The sequence below is a fragment of the Prionailurus bengalensis genome, chromosome A1 (genome assembly GCF_016509475.1).
Source record: "Prionailurus bengalensis isolate Pbe53 chromosome A1, Fcat_Pben_1.1_paternal_pri, whole genome shotgun sequence".
Classification (NCBI taxonomy): Eukaryota; Metazoa; Chordata; class Mammalia; order Carnivora; family Felidae; genus Prionailurus; species Prionailurus bengalensis.
Genome location: NC_057343.1, coordinates 4,506,567 through 4,527,898, shown reverse-complemented (window position 1 = coordinate 4,527,898; position 21,332 = coordinate 4,506,567). Strand labels below are relative to the sequence as shown.

The following is a 21,332-nucleotide window of genomic DNA, read 5'->3' as shown; positions in this document are numbered from 1 at the left end:
CTGCTGTCTTTAATGCCCAGTTGGGGGTTATCGCTCAGGGGTGACGTTCTTTTCCTGTCTTCGACACCTGTTTCTTCAATTTGGTTTTGTACTGAAATGTATTTACTCAGAAACGGAAAAGATTTCCTTAGGTGTATCTGTTTTCCCCATTGAACTAGTTTGAGTTGTAAAAGCAAGTTTATTCAGCCTTATTCTGACGTTGACACTAGTATTAGAAGTGATACAGGGCGTGCCGTTGAGACATGATCGCCCGGTGCTATTCCAGGAAGTGCCCAGGGTGCTCCGCTTTCAGAGCTGAGCTGTTAATAGGCCCTTGGTTCAGGAGATCCCTCCTTTGTATACATTTAGCAAGCGTGTGTAATGATGTGAGACACGTCTGTCTCCATCTGTGTATCCGTATCTACGCCCTGTTACGAGTGAAGTGCCGTGCCGGGGGCTGGGTGGTCCGGAGGAAGCCGGAGACCGTTCTCACGGAACCTCCAGTAGGGCGTGGGGACTTGTCAAGCCGCTGCAAGGATCAGGGAGCCAAGTGTGAAGAGAGAGCATGCATATCAGATGTGGGGAGCCCGGGACTTCCTGGAGGAAATGATACCAACCTTGAGATGCTGTTACTGAACCAGCGGGTCGGCTCCTTGGGGAGTAAGAGACCGAATACACCAGGTGGAGTTGCCTCACGAGGTAACTTCGTTGAGAACACAGGATCACTTCCAAAGCCACGACTCCCCAAACAGGGGTAAGCAGGCTCCTTCTGTTGGGCTCGGGGACGAATATCGAAAGGGGGCGGCCTCAGCATAAAGGGACAGGCCTAAAGGTGCACGCGCGCACTCAGAAAACGTGCCGGTACGTGCATTGTATGTTATGCTAAGGAAGCTTATGCCCCTCCCAGGGCAGGGATTTTAACATAACGAAGCTGAGGTACCTGTGGGGCACTTTAGGACTCATGTGCGCAGCCGCAGTCCTGGTGGGGTGGGGGTCATACTCAGAATGTTTCTTTTTCTGTTCCAGCAATTAGCTAGCTAGTCTCTAAAAGAGGAAACTGATAGTTAGGCAGGGGCTTCTAGGACTTGCCCAGGTTCTGGGAGCCCTGCAGGTAACAACGTGTGAAGGGTGAATGGGAGTTCGATTAGGTTTGTTGTCGGGGAAGGTATATTCCAGGCGGAGGGAACAGCGTTTGCGAAGGGTGGAAGCCAGAGAAGGGAGAGCACATTTGAGAAACTGAGGTTGGGGTTGCCCAACAGAAACTTTCTCACCCCATCCACAGGCTTCTCAGACTCCGGGTGTTCTTCAGATTCAGACTGATGCCTGCAGGACCCTGAGGGCTTGCTTTGTTAGGCTACTGCTGCCTACTGTTTGAGTTATTTCCCTACCAGGAGTCAAGGGCATGCCTCCAAACCCACTTAAGGCAGCTGTGTTTATTATTTTAATTCTAGATCTAACTTAGGTATATAAACAAATGAAATGTAAGACTGAAGAGACATGTATGAAAGCTAAATTGAATACTTTGTAGAGATTCAATAAAGGTGAATTGCCAAAAAATTATTTCCTGTCCGAATTAGATGAGAATTGATAGCTATAAAACATGAAAAATCAAGACATCTGTACTCAAAAGTCTTCACGGGCATCTCTGGTTATTACTGTACTTTGAAGAAACCAAAACTGGAAATCACAGTCGACACATTCCGTTGTGACTTATGCAAGAAAGAATGCGGAGTTCCGGTCAGATGATCACACACCAAGACCTCTGGTCCTTTGTGATAACAAAGATGAATTCAATTGCACTTTTAGGTGTTTTAAGTCAAGTTCATGGCATGAGTGCATGTGTAGTGTTTTTGACTTAGGGCTTTCGTGCAGTCCGACCGTTCGCGAGGGGGGACCTCTTCAGTAGGTGTCCCAGCTATGGCAAAAGGTGAGGGAAGGATTGAAGTGTTGAGAGAGGAGTCTAGACTAGAGATCAGAGGTAAGGACCTGCCCATTAGGGCCTCCAGGTGAGGGGATTAGACTAGCCCAAGGGCAAGTAGGAGCCACTGGGGTTTTAAGTGGAGTGAGGTGATCAGATTGGCATTTTTAGAGGCAGGGGCTGGCTAGACTGTGTCCCCTCTGGAGACCGGGGGAGTGTGTTGCTAGGTCAAGTGGCCTGAGCCCTGATCTCAGAACATGAACGTAGTCCTGGAGAAATGAAAACCTGGACGTCAGGCCAGTTGGATGTTTTGGGTGCTGAGGAGTATAGGGTGATGGGGAGTATAGGAGAAGGGCACATGCGTGGGGGGACACGTTGAGTTGGAGGCACAGGTGGGACAGCTAAGTGATGTCCTCACCATGCCCTTCATCGTGAAGGTCTGATACTGAGGAGGGGGAGCCAGGAGGGAAGTAAAGACGTGAAAGTCGGCAGTAAATGAATGGCTGTCCTTCAAGCTGTGGGAGGCAATGTTATCATCCGAGATGGGCGTGTGAAAAATGAGGAGACGATCAGCAACATTTGGGGACCAGTAAAGGAAAAAAAATCCACAAAGAAGATAGGAAAGGAATGGCCGGACAGGTCAGTGGTGTCCCAGATGTCAGAGGAAGACTGGCGTCAGGGACAGAGTGGTTAACGCTGTCGCATGTATCCAGAGTGAAGTTGCATACCCTGAAAAATACCCCTTGGATTAGCGGTAAGGAGGACCGAGTTGACCTTGATTGAAAAAGGCAGCTTGAGTTCACCAGGAGGGCAGAGCCAGAATGCTGCGAGAGGGTGCCTGCAAGGCTGTGGGGGACGTCAAGACTTTTAAGTTTTAGCGCAGAGGCATTTTATCTGTTGTCTTTCTCATTTCTCCTAAATGCCGGGGCTAACGAAAAGAACTTTTGTCTTGCTACCTTATTAAAAGATTATTTTGGCTTTACATCGCAGCATCTGAAAGCTCATTGATACAGATGTGTCCGTGTTTATTTTTACTAAATGTTTCTGAAAGAAATAGTAATATTAAATATGCACCACGAGTTCCATTCTTTGACTTAGGGTTATGAGGGTAATATCCCAACATTAAGGAGGCAGAGGAAATTTAAGCATAAGGGTTTATGCCATTTTTAACTCTTGATTTTTTTAATTAAATAAGTTGTAGGAAAATAAGCAATTTTTTAGAAAAGTCTGCGATGAAGTTAGTAAACTTACTAAAACCCTTTGATTTATTCTTTTACTTGGTCAAAACAAAGAAAATATATTTTTTTCCTTTGCCTTAGTTTGTTGTTGTTGATCCTGCTTCTAATTTGTTATTCTAATAATTGTTATGAAAGTTCATTTTCTCATTCACAGATCTTTAGGTCCAAAAACAGATTTGAAGCCCAGTCCTCTATTGACTAGCTATGTGACCTTAACCTCAAAGTCTTAATGTCCTCGTTTGTAAAAGGAAATATTAATGTTCTGTGCCCCACAGATGTGTGAGAGTGACTCCGCGCACAGTAGACATGCAGCAAATCTTAGCTAGCATTCATGCAAAGAAATAGAGGACCTTATACAGGACAGTGGCAGTGAGGACTGTCGGGCCATGTCTAGAGCCAGACTTCTGAGTCACTTACTTACCTGCACTAGGCAGCAGTTTAACCTTAGACAGCTCACTTCGTCCAAGAGTAAAGCCCTAGAGTACTGGGAGTCTTTATGGAACCGTATTCTGTTTAATTATGATCCAAATGTGGGTTAAGCAAATTTCAAAGGCATACACTCCGGTTATTAGCAAAAGAGAAAACTCTGCTGAGTTTTTTTCTGTTGATTCTCTTGACCCAAGATTTCACGCATTATCTGAAGATGTCCCAAAGTATCACTCAGAGACTCCACTGAGCTTTTCGTTAAAGCAGAAGAAAAAAAGAAAATAGCCGGCGTTAAGATGCGTGTGATGCCTTGAAATTATCATAACCACACCATTACCCTTTTTTGTCTGATCTCTTCTTGTTTGGATTATCTCTTTATGCATCTGCTTTTCAGAAGTTTTCTTTCAATAATGAATCAGAGAGAAAATACAGCATCAGATCTTGCTTGCTTAGCACCTATTGAGAGTAATTTGAACAGTTCTTGGGAGGGCAGGCTGGAGTATTGGTGGTGTCGAGTTTGGTTGTCGGGTGCGGACGTCCTGAGTCTGGTCCAGGCCTCTTTTCCCTTCCCCGTCCTGCTTTTATACTCTACTACCAGGGGACACTAGGCTCTGCTTGTATTTATTTGCGAACCAGATGACTCAGCTCGCTTGTCTGTAGGCACGTACTTACAGTAAAAATGTTTTCCTGCCTGCTAACACTGAGCGCATTGAAATCACTCTCTTCGGACCATGCTGTGAGACAGTGTGGATTCCGCAGTCAGAGGAATTTAGAAATTATCCCGTATACAGGAACAAGTAGGACAAACTCGGACAGCGGTGCCTTGAACCGTAGCGCCTGCGTGTTTTTAGAGATGCCGTTCGCTCCAGTGGCAGTTGTCTGAGCTGGCATTTCATGCCTTATCATTGCCCATAATCAAGACTTTTTTTTAAGGAACATAGCATTCTAGTCTCTGTCTCCGAAACATCAAGTGTCTAGCATTTTTCCAGCAAACCCTTGAAATGGTTATGATCTTAACAGTTAAAAAAACATTCTCAGTTCTAAAACTTAGATTTGTTTAAATGTCTCTAGAATGAAGAAAAAGTAAAATGTCTCAAAATAGCATGTGTCTAATACAGGTTTCAGAAATTGGATTTTGAAAGTAAAAGAATATTAAAAGTCACGGAAGGAGAGCCAAGAAATCTAAACATCTAGCCGACAACCACACCGGGTCCGTACTCTGTTCGTGTTCCTGTTCTTCCAGACGAATCCAAGGCTTAAAACCATCCAGGACTTTTTCCCTCACTCAGCTAAGCAGGATTTCAGTTGTAAGCAGGGTAGCTGGCACTCAGACCAGATCAGGTTGCCTTGAAAGCCCAGATTCCTGCCATTCTCCTCCCTGTCTCCTGGTGCTGTGCTTTTCCATCACAAAACAAAACAAAACAAAAATGATTTTTTTTATCTGCACATTATACCTGTGTGTTGACACTTAATTAAGACCATGCCCTAATAATTGCCTTTTATTGAAACAAAAGAAGAAAGTGAAATTCCTCTAGTATCTATTTTGCTCTTATAATGTTTGAAGCATGCTCAGTCTTAAGGATGTGAAGACAAACACGTAAATACAGAAAAGACCTGAAATGTGTGCTAGGTCCTGAAGGATGAAAAATCCACATGCTGCTTCCAGAAGACAGGAGAAGCAGAGGTCTTAAAATTAAGACGTTACCTTTACTTTTAAAGGGCAATTTGTTAGGGACATCTGGATGGCTCGGTTAGTTCAGCATCTGACTCTTGATTTCGGCTGAGGTCATGATCTCTTGGCTTGTGAGATCGAGCCCGTGTGAGAGCGCAGAGCCTGCCTGGGATTATCTCTCTCTCTTTCTGCCTCTCCCCTGCTCACTCTCACGTGCGTGGGTTCTCTCTCTCTTTCTCAAATAAATAAACTTAAGAAAAGAAAAAAAGAAAGGGCAATATTTTATTTGTTTCTCAGTGAGTCCAAATGTTGTAATAAACATTTACGCTGGGAACAGCGTCTTTTTTGGAGAGGTTGGGGCATGGAGTAGAGGCAAATGGGAGGGTTTATTTAAGCCACTGAGAACAAATTTTCCATCATCTTGTGTGTTCAAGTCTACATTACCCCAGATTAAAAAGCATTAGCTTTGAAGACACAAAGAGAGGTATGTTTCCTTCCTCTGTATTTTCCAGTGTGCACTGAATGGTTCTCACCCAGCATGTTGTAACTCAGGCTCCATTTCCTGTGTGCTCTGTGTGACTGGGTCCTCCCCTTCTGTGGTGAGGAGTCTGGCTGCTGAATGATGTTTCGATGAGATCTAAATTGAGCCTGCCTTAGCGGTACATGAGCAAACAGCATACTGAAAGTGTTTGGAGCTGTACATCAGTATGTTCTAGAAAATGTTGTATGTTATGCTGGATGTCATATTTTTTTATATTTCTCTGGAAAATAGCATAACTTCTGTAAATTAATAATATTTCTTGTTTTTAATCCATTCAGAATAAAGGGATCACTCTGGATACTTGGTTATATATGCTAGTGGACAAGGGAGCATTGGTTTCAATAACTGATAGCAAATGGGCAAATTATTTCCTGTAAAGGAATCCCGCCTTCCAGCGTTAGGAACTGCAGCCCCATATCAGCAGTGGAGGAGAGCGAGTGAGTGTGTACATAGAACACATGCTGCATTACTCTTGATTCTGGGTAGTCGTTGCTCATACGGGAGTTTGGACCGTAGCTCGGTCCAGCCAGACGTAGGAACTTTCTTGGTTCTTGGCTGATGTGGCAGCCATCCTTGAGCCCATTTCTAAAATTGACAGTGTTGTCGTGCCGAAGGGTAGTGTTACTCTGTCCTCTGGGGCCTCCTACTATTTTGTGCCTGTCCTGTAGCTCTTGGTAATAGGGCCGTATCTAAACCTTGGGGGGGACGTAAAGTTGCTGGGATGTCCCTAGTTTCAGAATACCTCTGCACCTGCAGGACGGCAGCTGCCTTGGTGAAGCAACGGCTGGGAACCTCTGAGTCGAAACCAATGCTGGTCATCTTTCTGTACAAGTCAGAAGGTGGCCACATAAGAAAATCTGTACCATCTAGTACTGAAAATAAAAAGACACCAGAAATTCAGAGCTAAATGGAACCTTAACAGCCATCGAGTCAATCTTGGAAAAGAGTCCTGGAGAAGCAAAGAGGAGACCACAGGTGTGAGTTTGAGGTCTCGCTACTAATTTACCCCGACAGTTTTATGGCATTTCCTTTTCACGTATGTATGTGTGTGTGAATATCTATGGGTCTTAAGACGGCTTTGCCAAAAATCACCTTTATTTCTACATCCATACAACAAAAATCATCAGAACATTCCTTCTGTTTTCAACTTTTGTTTTATCTTCATTGATTTCTAAATATTTGATATTAATATATAATTTAAATTTCTCTACTGCCTTGTGGGACTGATCCCTTGCTTAATTCTTTGAGGGTTGCCAGTAATCAATGTTGGTAACGTCTCAGTCCTGATCACGTGATGTAGTGGAATCATATCCAAAGAGAATAAATTAATGGGTGTGTTGGGACAGGGGTGGAGTTTAAGAGTTTTTTCAACTATATTTAAGGTCTTTGTTGTAGTATTCTTATTGATCTTGTAAATATAGGCTTTAATCACTAAAAAAAAAAAATGTTAGGCTAAAAGTCAAACCTGTGTATTTCTTCTTCCAAAAATATCTTAGAAGGGTTGTTGGGTCAGTGTCCTTTGATGAGATGCCTCATTTAAATACAGTTTTTGTTTGTTTACTTTTTCCCTTCTTTTTGTCTTTATTTTGTTTTGAATGTGCAGTAAAGTAAGTTTACTTAGTATAAATGCCTTTAATTTAAGGTCTGAAAACTCCCAGGGATCTTAGTGTAGTGCCTTGATCCCATTTCTGGATTTGGAAAGAGTTCTTGGGATAGAAGAGCTGTCCTCTGTACAGTGAAAAGTGACAGTGGGCACACAGTCCCTTAGGACAATACCAAAGAAATACAGCCAAGAGATCTTTTTCTTTTTGACAGCTTGTAATTTTAACCAACCAACGAAACAAATGAACCCCAAATTTAAGGAAACAAAAACACTCTGGATTTTATTTGCCTCCTGCTGGAATTTAAACTTTGTTAGAAGGGATACCCATCAGAATTAATTCCAACTTTTCACCGCTCGCTATCTCCTTATTCAGCATTTTGCCTCTTTGTTCTAACTAAAACCACATCTACCCATTCATTCCATGGGCGTCATTAGTTTCTGAATAGATTTTTTAAAAAGCACAGTAGCATTCAAGATGTTGCCGCAGAGGAAAGAGTTTCTTGAATTGCCCGAAACAACACTTCTCAAACCTGAATGTTTATTGGAATGGCCCGGACCTTGTTAAAATGCAGATTCTGATTCCACAGATAGGGCTGGGGCCCAAGAGTCTTCCCTTCTAACCAGCTGCCAGGTCATGCCAGTGCTATGGGTCCATGGACCACATGCGAGTAGCCAGGCCCTGGCACATTTTTTGGGAGGGTTAATAATATGTGTTACTATGAAAAGAGAATTTTGTGACCAAATAAGATGAGGAAAGTCTATGTTAAAGTAACACCGATGTCATTATTTGGACTTCTGGGAGCCTGTGGCTCCTAAGGTATCCTCGTACATTTCCGAGAGGTAGACCTTTTTTTTTTCGTGAACCATACTATGCAACTAGTATTCCTTGTGGCATATAGGAAATTTACTTATAGAGAGGGTCTGTTCTGGAAAACAATTGCAAAGAGTCTCTTGAGTTCGTAATTTAATTTAGTGCCTTCTTTTTAAAGAATGGAGAGGCCCCTTTTGCATGAGCTACTTTATTAATCCTTTAAAAAATTTGACTCTCTCAAATCATTTTTTTTAAATGTTTATTTGTTTATTTTGAGAGAGATAGAATATGAGTGGGGGAAGGGCAGAGAGCAAGAGGGAGACAGAGATTCCCAAGGAGGCTCCACGCTGACAGACATGGGGCTCAAACCCACAAACCATGAGATCATGACCTCAGCCAAAATCAAGAGTGGGACGCTCAACCTATTGAGCCATCCAGGCACCCCACTCATAAATCATTTTCTAAAAATATTTGCAATGGGAAGATTTGAAGCCAATCTGGTGTTATGAGTCTGTGTGTGTGTGTGTGTGTGTGTGTGTGTGTGTGTGTGTTTGCATGCATTTCACCTTTGTTGTGGATTATTGAAGCTGTGAGTTCCCCAGAAAATTTTCTTTAGCTGGATTTAAGGGTGGGATGCATCGAGTCAGTATAAATAGCCACAAATACTTAAGAACAGTCTACAGTATGGCACACAGTCAACATGGATAATGTAACTAATCACATTATTTGCCTGGTGAGTTCATGCTGTGGATTCTGTGGGGACTAGCACCTTTTGGTGGACCTCGGGCTTTTGGAGTTCTGGCAGCATGACTGGTGACATTTGCTAATTCCTAGTGCAGTGCCAGCAATGTTCTCAGCACTCTGTAAGATGTTCTCGGTGACCCTAAGGGGATTACTGGCGCCCCAGTTATACCCATTCCACAGACCAGAAACTGAACTCTTTAGAGACTTAGAAACTTTTCCTCATGTAGTTTGGTAGAGCAGATTTTAAACCCAGCTTCTCTGACCCCCATCAGTGTAAAACATGCATTTACTGACAAGCACTGTTATTTTTTTTAACCACCTTTTATTGAGGGATGACCATGTGATCACTACTTTGCATATATTATATCTCATTGTTCATCAAGTTAAAAAAGCAGTGTCTTCCTGTCATGAAGAAATTGAAGGAAGTGTATGTACTGTTTGTTAACGATCATTGTTTCACAATAAAAGAAAGACTTGCTCATTGTACATAACTTGGAAGATGGCGAAGAGTACGGGGAAATAAATGAGCTGTATGTCATGTAGAGAGATGCTTCAAGAAAAGCAGTTCTCTTCATTATTTAGGACATACATTTTATGTAGTGAAAGATGTACATATTACTCTCACCTAGTAGGGTGTACACATATTTACCTATGTATTTTTTGAGCAAAATTCTTCCTTTAATGTGATTTCATCAATTACAGTTAACATCATGACTCAAATTTTTGTTATAAAATGCTAACTACATTTTTTAACTGAGCAACCTCCCTGCTTTTTTCCCTGTGAAATGGATACCTTTTTAAAAGCTCTCTGAGGGGCGCCTGGGTGGCTCAGTCGGTTAAGTGGCCGACTTCGGCTCAGGTCATGATCTCACAGTCCGTGAGTTTGAGCCCCGTGTCGGGCTCTGTGCTGACAGCTCAGAGCCTGGAGCCTGTTTTCCGATTCTGTGTCTCCCTCTCTCTGCCCCTCCCCTGTTCATGCTCTGTCTCTCTCTGTCTCAAAAATAAATAAACGTTAAAAAAAATTAAAAAAAAAAATAAAAGCTCTCTGAAAGTCCAACTTGGGCTTTGGGATTGTGATTAAAAGCAGCAAACACACTTCTCCTACCTTCATTGACGGCCCTTGACCACACCTGCTAGGCTTGTGAGTGTGTGTGTGGGTTTGGTATGTGGAGGCTTTGCTTGAGTTTAGAACTTCCTCCCTGACGTCCGCGGGCCGCCTGGTGCCGCTGACCTTAGCAGCCCTGAGCAGTGAGCGAGCTGTCCGCTTCTAGGCAGGCTCCAGCCGGGAGTGTGCACAGCGTCAAAGCAGTGAATAAGCGATTTCTGCGGTTTCCGTAGCCGAGAGCCTGTGTGATTCTCCGTGATGCTCAGTCACACCCCAGTCCCGCTCTGAATGTGGCTGTTTTTCAAAGAGAAGGATGGTAGCTAGAGGGGAAATAGCAAGATTCTGGAGTCTGGAAAGCCTTCACATGGGTATGTGTGCGCAGAATGAATTATTATATCGTGCCAGTGTTGCTGATTCCAGTCTGTTTCTGTCCAAGTTACAGTGCTTTCTCTCTGCTGCTGCTTGTCGGTGTGAGTGTCTGTGAAAGCTCATTCGTCCTAGTGCAGCGTCTGAGGGCACTCTTAATTGTGGATGTAGTAAATCAAAGAAAGTGGCTTTGTTTATGGTATAGCAGTTAGTGTGAAATAGACAAAAAGAAGCAAGCGTCCTGTATGAGTTATAGCCTGGTTTTTATCGTTCTGGTTTTTGCTCGTATTACGTGAAATTGGGAGCTTATTGTTGGGCTGTCTGTAAAAATGTTCCTTGCTAACTTGGGGCGTGTAAGGCCACGAATTGATTTCTGAGAAAGACTGTTTACTGTTTTCAAAAGTGATAATGCCCCATGTTCTGTGACTGCACTGTTCTCCCTCTTTTTGGTATTTTTGTGAATGTTGTCAACTAAAGCAGTTCCTACTTAAATGTGAAGGAACTGTGGTACTCTCACACTAGAAAGTTACAGATTGTAGTCTTTAAAAGGAGTAAGAAAAAACCAAGAATTTTAGCCATCTGCTACAATGTGGATACAATAGGATGCTTTTGAAAGTCTTGCCTCTGTTTTTGCCTGAAATCAATGCCAGTAACTCAGCATGGAATGGAAGAATTGTGGTTGACAGCTCGAAGGCAGCCTCGGGCCTCGCTGGGGCAAGACCATTGGAGTTTGTGCTTCGTCTCGTTGTGATAGGTTTTCTGTGTTGGCTCAGAGCAGACAGGGATGTGGTTATGGCTTCTATGTCTGGAGATTTAAAAAAAACAAGACCAACCATGTACTCCATTTCACCAAAAAGCTGCCCACTGATCACTGCATTCCGAGCACAGACCTGCCTACCAGTCGGTTGTGCTTGTCAGCTTGAGCGGCCGGGCACCACGGTCCCATGCTTGACATGGCCCAACGGAGGCTGGAGTAGACACCAGAGGGGAGCTGGCCGCCCCCCCTCGTCCTGAGCACCAGTGGGTGCATCTGTGTGTTTGTTCCAGCCAAGCCAGCCAAGCCATCGCGTGGGAGAGCAGAGGCGGCCGGGCGGTCAGTGATGGGAGCCCCTGCTGTCCCCTGCTCCTCCTCCCAGCATTCCTCCACTCCCCGGGCAAGATTCCCAGCCCTTCTTCCCACACTCATGCAAAGGCCAAGGGAAGGCCTGACCCAGCCTCTCGCTTTGGGTGGAATGCTCTCCATGTAGCTGAAGAGAGGCAGCGGGGCAGAATCTTCTGTGCAAGGCTCTGCACCCTGCCCCCCGCCTATGTTCCTTTGGGGCTCCCTCGCTCCTGCCCTACCTCCACAGGTGGCTCTGTTCCTTTGACGAGCCTGACTGCAAAGAAAAGGAAGGAACTCTCTCTAACTGGGAAGGCCAGTTCTGTAGAAATTGTCTCTTTTCCTGCTCTGAATGTTTACTGGTTCAGTGTTCCAAAGACTTCTTCATATACTCAGAATACTATGCGCGCGCGCGCGTGTGTGTGTGTGTGTGTGTGTGCAGGAAATGATAGAAAACACAGTACTTAGTCAACTTTAAATGATATGCCAGCATAAGATAAAGTATGGAGTTTGCTAAATTGTGGGTTCTATTTTATTTGAGCACCCTGATTGGGCAGGGGCCAGGGGAGGGGCAAGGGGACCCTGAGGGACAGCCTGATGACTCTCCTCTCTGGAGGAAGCTCCTGCCGGGGACAGGCAGGGGGAAGGTGGGTGCCGGGGAGGATGGGCCACCAGGTCGTGGTCCTGTCCACGTGAGCTAAGTGAGGCCAGGACTGTGGCAGGTATGTAGCAAGATTGTTTTAGAGCCAGACAGACCTGGGTTTGAATTCCAGCCCCACCATTTGGGAGCAGTTACTTAACCTCTTTGAGCCACAATTTCCTGCTCTATAAATGAACAGTAATAATTCCAAGATGCTTACCAGGCTTGAGTGAGATGATTCGTAGTAAGTGTTTAGCGCAGTGCCTGGTACATGCTAAGAGTTCATTCCAAGGATGTGGTGAAACCAGGCAGGTTCCTGCTCAGGATTTGTGCAGCCAGCCAAGAAGCAGCCGTCAGGAGCTGGCAGGGGTGGTGAGACCTAGCCCAGAGAGCTGTTGGGGGGGTAGGTAGCCAAGTGGGGGAGAGGAGCCCAGGACGGGTCCACAGGTGGCAGCGTGGGGAGCCCTGGTCAGAACCAGAAACCCCAAGAGAAGCGGCAGCTGGCTAAGAGGACTCCCGGGGACAAGCCAGAAGTAAAAGCTGAGGGGTTGCGGCGAGACGGTGAGAAACGCGGAGCCTGAGTCCCACATCTGGATTGGAGACAGGACAGAGGGCGAGCTTCCAGGACAGGCGGAAGCCGAGGACTCTCCAGCCACTGTGTTCTCAGGAGAGAGTGGAGGGGAGACGTCGGGGGCGTCGTCTTGGCCCAGACCCTCGTATCTGAGGCTCTAAATACCCACTTTACGGATGAGCACAGGCGGACTTTTTTCTTAATGAGATAGGGCATATGTGACACAACTCTAGGGCAAGTTTTGACTTTAGATTGAGAAGCGGCAGGAGGATTCACGGGTAGTTTAAAGCAAAATTCACAAAACCGTTGGTAGAAACAAAATCCACTGTCGGGGGTTTGGTGTAAATGAAGCTCCGTTGTGGTGTGACTTATTCCCGTCACCATCCTGGGCAGCAGAAGTCAGCAGTGGTCCCAAGCTGAATCCACACAGAGAGCTGTATGCTGGGAGAATTATTTTCGAAAGACCCACAGACGTTATAAAAGGTTTGCAGTGAAGGCCAGCATGTCCGTTTCTGGGATCCTGTTTGAGCTTCCTGTCGATATGTTTAAAAGGCTCAAAAATACTATTTATGGAAAATGGGTTCCAAGTCTAGATTAGGCACAAAAGTGACTTTCATGACAATAACATTCTAAATTCTAGATATGAAAGATATTTCAAGGCTTTCATCCAGTCACGTGACACTGACTAGTATGCATGTTTCTTTTCCCTAAAGAAAGTTCCCTGGGATAGGGGTTGGGCAGGGATAGACACATGAACAGCAAACTAGAGTACTGTAGCTAAACAGCTAAAATACAACTGTGTAAACGTGATGAATATTTTAAGAGGTGAGCTACCGTGCTTCTGGAGTATCACAGGCAGAGACTTACTGCGGGGGTCAGGGGATAATAGGAAAAAAGTCTTGGAACCCATCACCAAGAAGTGGGAGCCGAGCAGCCTCAAAGGATGAGTCCAAATTCGATCGGCTCTTTGGGTGGGAATGCTGTTTCAGGTGGAGAGGTCAGCACGGACAAAGGGATTTTGTCCTTTTTTGTCAATACAGGGAACATTCAGGGGTACAAAGTAGCCAAAGCAGAGGTTTTCACAACCAGTGAGATCCGAGCCCGTTGCCCTCCAAATCGTGTCTTGCTGTGTGGATAGGCAACAGAACACATATGTCCTGGAGCAGATCTCTGCGTGCGGGTTTAAGTAAGTCTGGGCTTAATTCCCGTGGGTCCCACATTTAGCCAGACGTCAGAATCACTCAGTGTGCTTTTCGAAATGGATTCTCGGCAAACAGCTCCACTCTCCTTGAGAACTTGGTTCTAATACACATTCCCCATGTGATTGGGTGCCATCCACGCTGGGTGTGTGGGGGCCACTGAAGACGAATGGCCCTGGAAGTGGTGTGCCATGTTTTGGCGTTGAAGGGCCAGGGCCCCCGGGGCCTAGGTCATTTCCTCTGTGTGCATCTCTGTGGCTCGAGAGTCACTCCGGGTGCTCAGGCTTTTGGCCCAAACAGCAGTGGCTTTGTAAGAGCTGCTCACAGCCCCGAGCTGAGCGCAAGCTGCCTGCCCGGCTGCCTCCCTTGTGTTGGCCGTTTCCGTTTCTAACATGGGAAGTGAGACTGGCTTATCTCAAACCTGAGGAAGTCTGAGTGACCAGCAGGAGGTTTGCTAAAATATATGTTTGTAACAGATGATTCCAAGTGCAGGAATTTCCCTGCAGTCAGTCCGGTTTGATGAGGGGAAATCCTCACGGAGCAGCCGCACGGGCAGGAAGAGGGACGCCCGGTAGGTACTCCGTGTTGGGAGTCAGGACATCGTGACGACAGCTAACGTGCGAATGACTCCATGCCACGTGCCTCACTGTGAAGCCCGCTGTGTTCGTTCTTCCCTTCCTTTTATTTGACAAAACCCTTCACCTGCTCCCCGCCATCTGCCCTCCCCACGAACCCGTGAGACACAAGAGGGGTGCCATTTTTCTCAGTTGCAGAAGAGAAAGCGAAGACTCAGAGAGCTCAGGGCCTTTTTCTCTGTGGTCTTGCTGGACCCGAACCAAGGTCTTTGGACTCCCAGACCAATTGGCAATTCATCACTCTGCTCAAAAGCCCTTAAACACGTAAAAGTAAGCCAAGTGGGAGCAGACATGTTGCGGGTCCCGACAAAGGCTCCTACCAGGACACAGGCCTGTTTTCTGTGTGTATAAATCAGACTCCTGTGGGAAATCCTTATCCTTTGGTACATGTTACAAAGTAAAGTTTACCATCGTTGGTGATGTTTGATATTTCCCGTCATAACAAATTCACCTTTGGAGTCGGTGGCCAGGTTTCGTCCCTTCACCAGCGTAAAGTCTGAGTTCAGACGGAGGAATGTTTTCCTGAGGAATGTGGAAGCTGTTTATTGTTGGCCTTTTTTCAAAAAAAATCTTATGTCATCCCTAATTGTATCGTCTCTAATTGTACTTGCAACGGTCCTGCTGACTTAAAAATAGTCTGTGCTCTATGACCATGTGGCTCTGTCCGGTTGTTCCTGAAGCTGCCTCTGGCCAGGCTGCAAATGTGGCCCGGGGATTTTTCCTCAGGCAGCTGCTGCCGCCTGGAGAGGTGACCAGTTCCTTCAGGAAGTAAGCAGGCGTTTGGAGGGGAGAGAATTCAGAGCTGAATCCGAAGATCTGACTGTATAAGCGGGGCCACGGGAAGGAGGGGACCCACGTGCAGTGCCTCGGTGACCCCAGATAACAGCAGCCTTTCCAGAAGGATGCTGACGATTCAACAAGAACGTTAAAAAATCATTTTATGCAGGTTTAGAATATTTACATATATTTACTCTACGGAAAGAGGCGTGTGGCTGTTTCAGAATTGGCCCTGGCCAGAGGTATGTGCCAAAACTCTGTATGCGGAGCTTTTAGGTGATAAAGGAGGTTCTCCTTCGGTTTGACCACACCTGTAAGAAGTGCTATGGAATGAGAACACCTCGTCTCTGCTCTCGTATTATATCTAGGGCTTTGGGGTTTTAAATGATTTTTTAAATGTTTGTTTATTTTGAGAAGGAGAGAGAACCTGAGCAGGGCGGGGCAGAGAGAGAGAGAGAGAGAGAGAGAGACAGAGAATCCCAAGCAGGCTCCTTGCTGTCAGCGCAGAACCCAGCGCAGGGCTCGAACCCACGAACCGTGAGATCATACCTGAGCGGAAACCCAGAGCCAGACACCGAAGCGACGGAGCCACCCAGGCGCCCCGTGGGCTTTGGGGTTTTAAAAGCAATTTTCATTCTCAACAGTCTTTGCTGTGTGCTTACAAGATTGTTTTCAAAAAATGGCTTTTCCACACCTATATATTCAACAGAAGAGATACATTTGGCAAGGATGGGGGGAAACTGGAACCCCGTGCACTGTTGTGGAGAATATACAGTGGTACAGCCACTGTGGAAAACAGGATGGAAGTTCCGAAAAAGGTTAAAATGGAATTACCGCCTAACCCAGCAATCCCACTTCTGGGTATATATCCAGAAGAAGTCAAAGCAGTATCTCAAAGAGACATTTGCATACCCACGCTCATTGAAGCATTACTTACAAGAGCCAAGAGCTGGGAGCGACCCAAGTGTCCCTCAGTAGGTGCACGGGTGTAGAAAACACAGTGTATGTGTACAATGGAATATTGTTCCACCTTCAAAAGGAAGGAAGTTCTGATACGTTCCGCTACACGGATGAACCCTGTGGACATTGTGCTAAGTGAAATTAAGCAAGTTACAAAAGGGCCAATAGTGTGTGACTCCACTTACGACGAAGTATCTAAAGTAGTCCAAATCAAAGAAACAGAAAGTGGGAAGGTGGCCGCCAAGGAAGGGGGGAGAATCCGTTATTAGTGGGTATAAGGTTGTGGTTTTGCAAGATGAAAAAGTTCTGGAGATCTGTTTACAACAATGTGAATACACTTAATAATATTGAACTGTACCCTTAAAATGGCCAAGATGGCTAATATAATGGTACGTGGTTTCTTACCACAATAGAAAGGGAGAAAGGAAGACACTGAATGTACTCTTATTACTAGAACATATTTATTTCTCCTAATGGTGCTGAGGTACATGTTGAGAATTTATAGCAGCTCCACATCATGCAAAATTCCCCTAAATAGACAGCCATGATGACTAACCTTCATCTGTAGTTGAAGATTTTGAAGGCGGTAAGTTAAATGAGACCACGTTCACTTGGTGAGGAGGTGCTCCCGCAGCATGAAGAAACCTGCGGTCCACTTGGGCGGTGGTGCAGACCTGTCTGTGCACAGGCCCGCCCGGCGAGGTGGCCGGGGGCTTTGGTGCACAGTGAGAGACGAGGTGGCTTATGCAGAGTGGGGCCAGATCACGGGAGAGTTTTGTCAGGATGCAGTTGTTAAGTCCTGTGTGGTTTCTAGTGAACGTGATGAAACCAGTGCTTCCAGAAGTTTACCTTGGGTGAGTCATGGGAATAAAAGGTACAGCATAAGGAATATCGTGATGCTGTGATAGTGCTGTGTGGGAGCAGATGGTAGCTACACGTGCGAGCACAGCACAGTGCTGTCGAATGGCTGTCGCACACCTCGCACTTAAGTAACATCGTGTGTCGACTATACTTAAAGAAAGAGGGGCGCCTTGGTGGCTCAGTCGGTTAAGCATCCAACTTTGGCTCAGGTCACGATCTCACAGTTTGTGAGTTCGAGCCCCACATCGGGCTCTGTGCAGACAGCTCAGAGCCTGGAGCCTCCCGTGGATTCTGTGCCTCCCTCTCTGTCTGCTCCTCCTGTGGTCATGCTCTGTCTCTCAAAAAATAAATAAAACATTAAAGACAGAAAGAGAGAGAAAGAAAGAGGAAGGAAGGAAGGAAGGAAGGAAGGAAGGAAGGAAGGAAGGAAGGAAGGAAGGAAGGAAAAAAAGAAAAGGTACCAACAAAAAAAGAAGTTGTTCTTGGAAGTGATACATAGGATGGCTGGTGGGGATGGAAATCAGGAAGCCCAGCGTGTGTACCTTGCTTCGGACCCGACTCCGGGTAGCCCAGTTAAATAGTTAAAAGTTCTTGGAACCTTAGTTTACTCGTCAGCAAATTGCAGTTCGGTTAAACAATTTTTGAGTGCCTTTTCTCTGCCAGGTATTACGCTAGGTGCCAGGGATACAAAAATAGACTCTGTTCCTTCCCTAAAGGAAGTTAGGGTCTCCAAAGGGAAACACGCATGTAAATACAGTACGTGTGCACAGATACAGCATCGAACTGTAGGACTAAAATCCCTCCCATCTGGACGGCAGACATCGAAAAATCCAGCTCCATAAGATGTGCGTAAATTATAGGACAGAAACAGGAGTCATCGACTTAGAAGGGACTTGCAGGTCAGGAAAGGAAAAGGATAAAACAAAATCAGATCATTGCAGACCCAGGTGGGGACTGGGATCAGGAGTGAGTGGGAAGAAAAGGTAGTCACGAGGAGCAGGGGCTGGGTGAACCTTGCCATGCTCCAGAATGATTTAGAAGTACTGAAACCGGGGTGGGAAGCCATTTTTACTATCTGTCCAGTATTTTTGTCTCGTCACTGATAACAGAGGTAGTCCTGGCAGGGGTGGTAACACCAGTGAGTGGGAGCTGATGACGTTGGCTTGGTCCCCACTGCACACACCATGTCTTATTGGGACTTGAGTTCGCTTGTCTGGAAGTTGGGGAGATTAGTACCTGCCACACGGCATGGCCATGAGGATTGTATGAGCTGAGTCCCGCCAAGCAATAACCCTGTGCCTGGCCTCACGTAGTGAGGCCGAGGTGAAGAACCTGGTACTTCTGTAATACTTTTCAGTTTACAGAAGGCTTTCCTACATCACCATTTCACTTGAGGCTCACAGCAAGGTAATAACAGCAACTTGTTGAGGATTGACAAACGACCCTGTGAGATGGGTATTACTGTCTTTCTCTGACCGTTTGGGTGGGTGGAAAAAATGAGAAAGAAACTTTACCAAGGACTCGAAACTATTAAAAAAGAAACCAAATCATTTTTATGCAGCACTGTTACTTGAAGCCAAGTCTGTCTGACCCAAAGGCCTGCTCTTAGACTGTATGTTGGTGTATTTCCATCCATCCGTCCGTCCGTCTGTCCGTCCGTCCATCCAGCGAATACTTAGTGAGTGCCTGTGTGTGCCAGGCAGTGGTCCAGATACTAGAAATACAGTTAAGAACAAAGCAGACGAAATCACTGCCTTCACGTAGCTTACGTTTTAGTTGGAGACACAGACAGCAGACAAAGCGTGTTAGATGGTGAGAAATGCTGTGCAGAAAAATGAATCGGGAAAGCAGATCGGGGCTGGAGAGAGTGGAGGTTTTGAGTGCGCCGGTCAGGGAAGGACTTGCCTGAGTGCTTGCGTGAGGATGCCAGGTGCAGGGAACAGCAAACCCCGAGGAGGGAGACCCTGGCTACAAAGTGGGCAGCCAGCAGAGCCACAGCCGGTGACAGGGCTGGGAGGCGCAGAGTGCGTTTGGGGTAGGAGGCCATCTTCGGGGACTTGGGCTTTCCCCCGACGGCTTGGAGCAGTGGAGTGACAGGATGGTTGTGGCTTCTTTGGTGAGAATCCTAGCACGTGGCGAGGGGCTGCTGGAGTGAGCTCGCGGGAGAGCAGTGGGAACTGAGCAGGTTCTGGATGCTTTCCGAAGCGAGAGTCGCGGTTTGCTGAGGAGCTGGACAGGGGATGTGTGAGGCAGAAGAGCAAGAACGCCTCTGGAGACATGACATGTAAAAACTTACTCCCATTGTACGGATGAGAAAACTGAGGTTGGAAGAGGGTAAACAAGTGGCTCAAAGGTCGTTGAGCTCGACGGTTAGTAAAGCTAGGACCTTCATTCGCCCAGATATTTTCGCTCCACACCCCTTAGGCTTTCCCTCCTGCCACAGGCCTCCTGGTGTACCCCACTTACCCCTGGAAGTCTGAGTCAGCTGACCCCAGTGCCTAGCACCATCTTGTTTCCACAGTGATTAGTAAACACTAACCCATGCTGGTGACACTGTCACTGTTGAAATCTTCCTCATGGTGCCCCTCAGTTAGGATGGTGTTCCGAGTGTTTACGATGGCAACCCAGAGATCATTCAGTGGATGAAGGTCCTTACCTGTGTCCAGACCACTTTATCCCGCTACCTCTTGGGGAAGTTTAGCATTCTTTCGACGGGATCCCTTTCTCACTAGACTCCTGTAAATTGTGCATTTGTACATAACCACCATTGGCCTTTGTTGTTGCTTTTTTCCCCTCTTACTGATTTTTATGGCAATAGCCAGATCAGACGGTAAGAATTCTCCCCGGTAAACATTCTTCAGTGGGTCTTTGAGGGGAAGAGTGCCGTTTTCAGGGCTTTGCCGTGGGCAGGAGGCCCAGGCACCTTTATTTTACTGTATCTCACTCCTTTTGGCTCAGGAGCCACGGCCGAAATGTGACCGAGAGAAATGCCATTGGTGCCAGGCTGTGGCGGGTCAGTGTTCGCTGAAGTCTGCAGCTCCTGCCACTTTGGCCGCCTTGAAGACCGAGGGCTCGCCCGTACCTTCCTTCCTTACCAGGGGCATTGGAGCATTTCAGCCGTTGCTGAAGGTAGTTGTTGGGCGTCATGGTCTGGCGGCTGCTCCCAGGACTCCGGGTAGAGACGGCTTGGAGCTTTAGTGTGGTTTTCTGTAGTCTAATGAGAAAGACTCACGTGTGTGCAGAAAGTTTATGTTTGCTTCCTTAAGACTTTCTCCCTGCACCCACCCCCCCAAATACACACACCGGGAAAGTGCCTTAGACCCAGTGACCCCAGGTCCTCTGCCCGCAAGCCCTCTGACCACCGCCTGGGATGCAGAAGTCACTACGCGGCATCCAGATCCCCACCCTCACCCCCGGCACCACCAGCATTGCACTCCAGAGAGAAGCGCCGGGGGCAGAAGGTCCTGCTGTGTGGCGTGGCCGCCCGCTTGGGACGGACGCACGCTCGAAGGGCCTGCACGCCCCTCACCTGGGTCGCCTGCAACGCCGCCAGCCTGGCGGCCAGCGCGGGCTTCAGGACTTGGTGGGCGGGTCCAGGGACGCTCCGCCCCTGCATCCGTTCGCCCTCGAGGCCGCTCAGTCGCACGTCCCCCCCCTCTGGGATACAGGCCTCTCGGATACAGGCAGCCGCTGCGTCGCCGGAAGGAACGAACGGGGCTGAGCATGGGGACAGGGAGGGGAGCGGAGTGGGAGAGGGTGGTCGGCGCCCGGCACCCCCGGCCTCAGAGCCCCGACTCGCCGCAGAGTCGCGCTGTCGTTCCGAGCTCCCGCCCTGCCACCCGGTGCGCTGCCCCGGGCGTGGGGAGGCCACGTCCCGCCCGCTGTCCTGGCGGGACAGGGAGAGGCCGCCCCATGGCCGCGAGTCACCAGGCACCCGCTGCCGTAAAAGTAAGCCGGGCGGGGCTCGAAGAAGGGGTGACTGCAGCTGGGCCGTGGGGGCTGCCGCCTTCCGAGGGGGCACCGCAGGCCATGAGAAGGCAGCCGTAAAGCACGACCCCCGTGGAGACCCGGCCTGTCGGGCGTCGTGGAGAGGCGCGGCGTCCGGCACCCGGGCGAGGCGGGGGGGGGCGGTGGGCGTCGAGGGAGGAGGGGCCGCTCGCCCTCCGTCGTGCCCCCATCTGCTCCCG

At 47.4% G+C, this 21,332-nt stretch overlaps 1 protein-coding gene across 4 annotated transcripts in view; it reads left to right on the top strand.

The window, feature by feature from the left end:
- SPATA13 (spermatogenesis associated 13) overlaps window positions 1-21,332 on the top strand; it is a 148,029-nt gene that overhangs the window by 106,674 nt on the left and 20,023 nt on the right. Inside the window, exon 1 of one of the 4 annotated variants that reach the window (XM_043575247.1) lies at window positions 10,177-10,405. The exons of the other annotated variants lie outside the window; for them this stretch is intronic. Within the exon in view, the coding sequence (XP_043431182.1) occupies window positions 10,351-10,405 (55 nt within the window). The 5' untranslated portion in view covers window positions 10,177-10,350. Of the gene's footprint in view, window positions 1-10,176; window positions 10,406-21,332 lie in introns of those variants that run through there. 4 annotated transcript variants of the gene reach the window in all.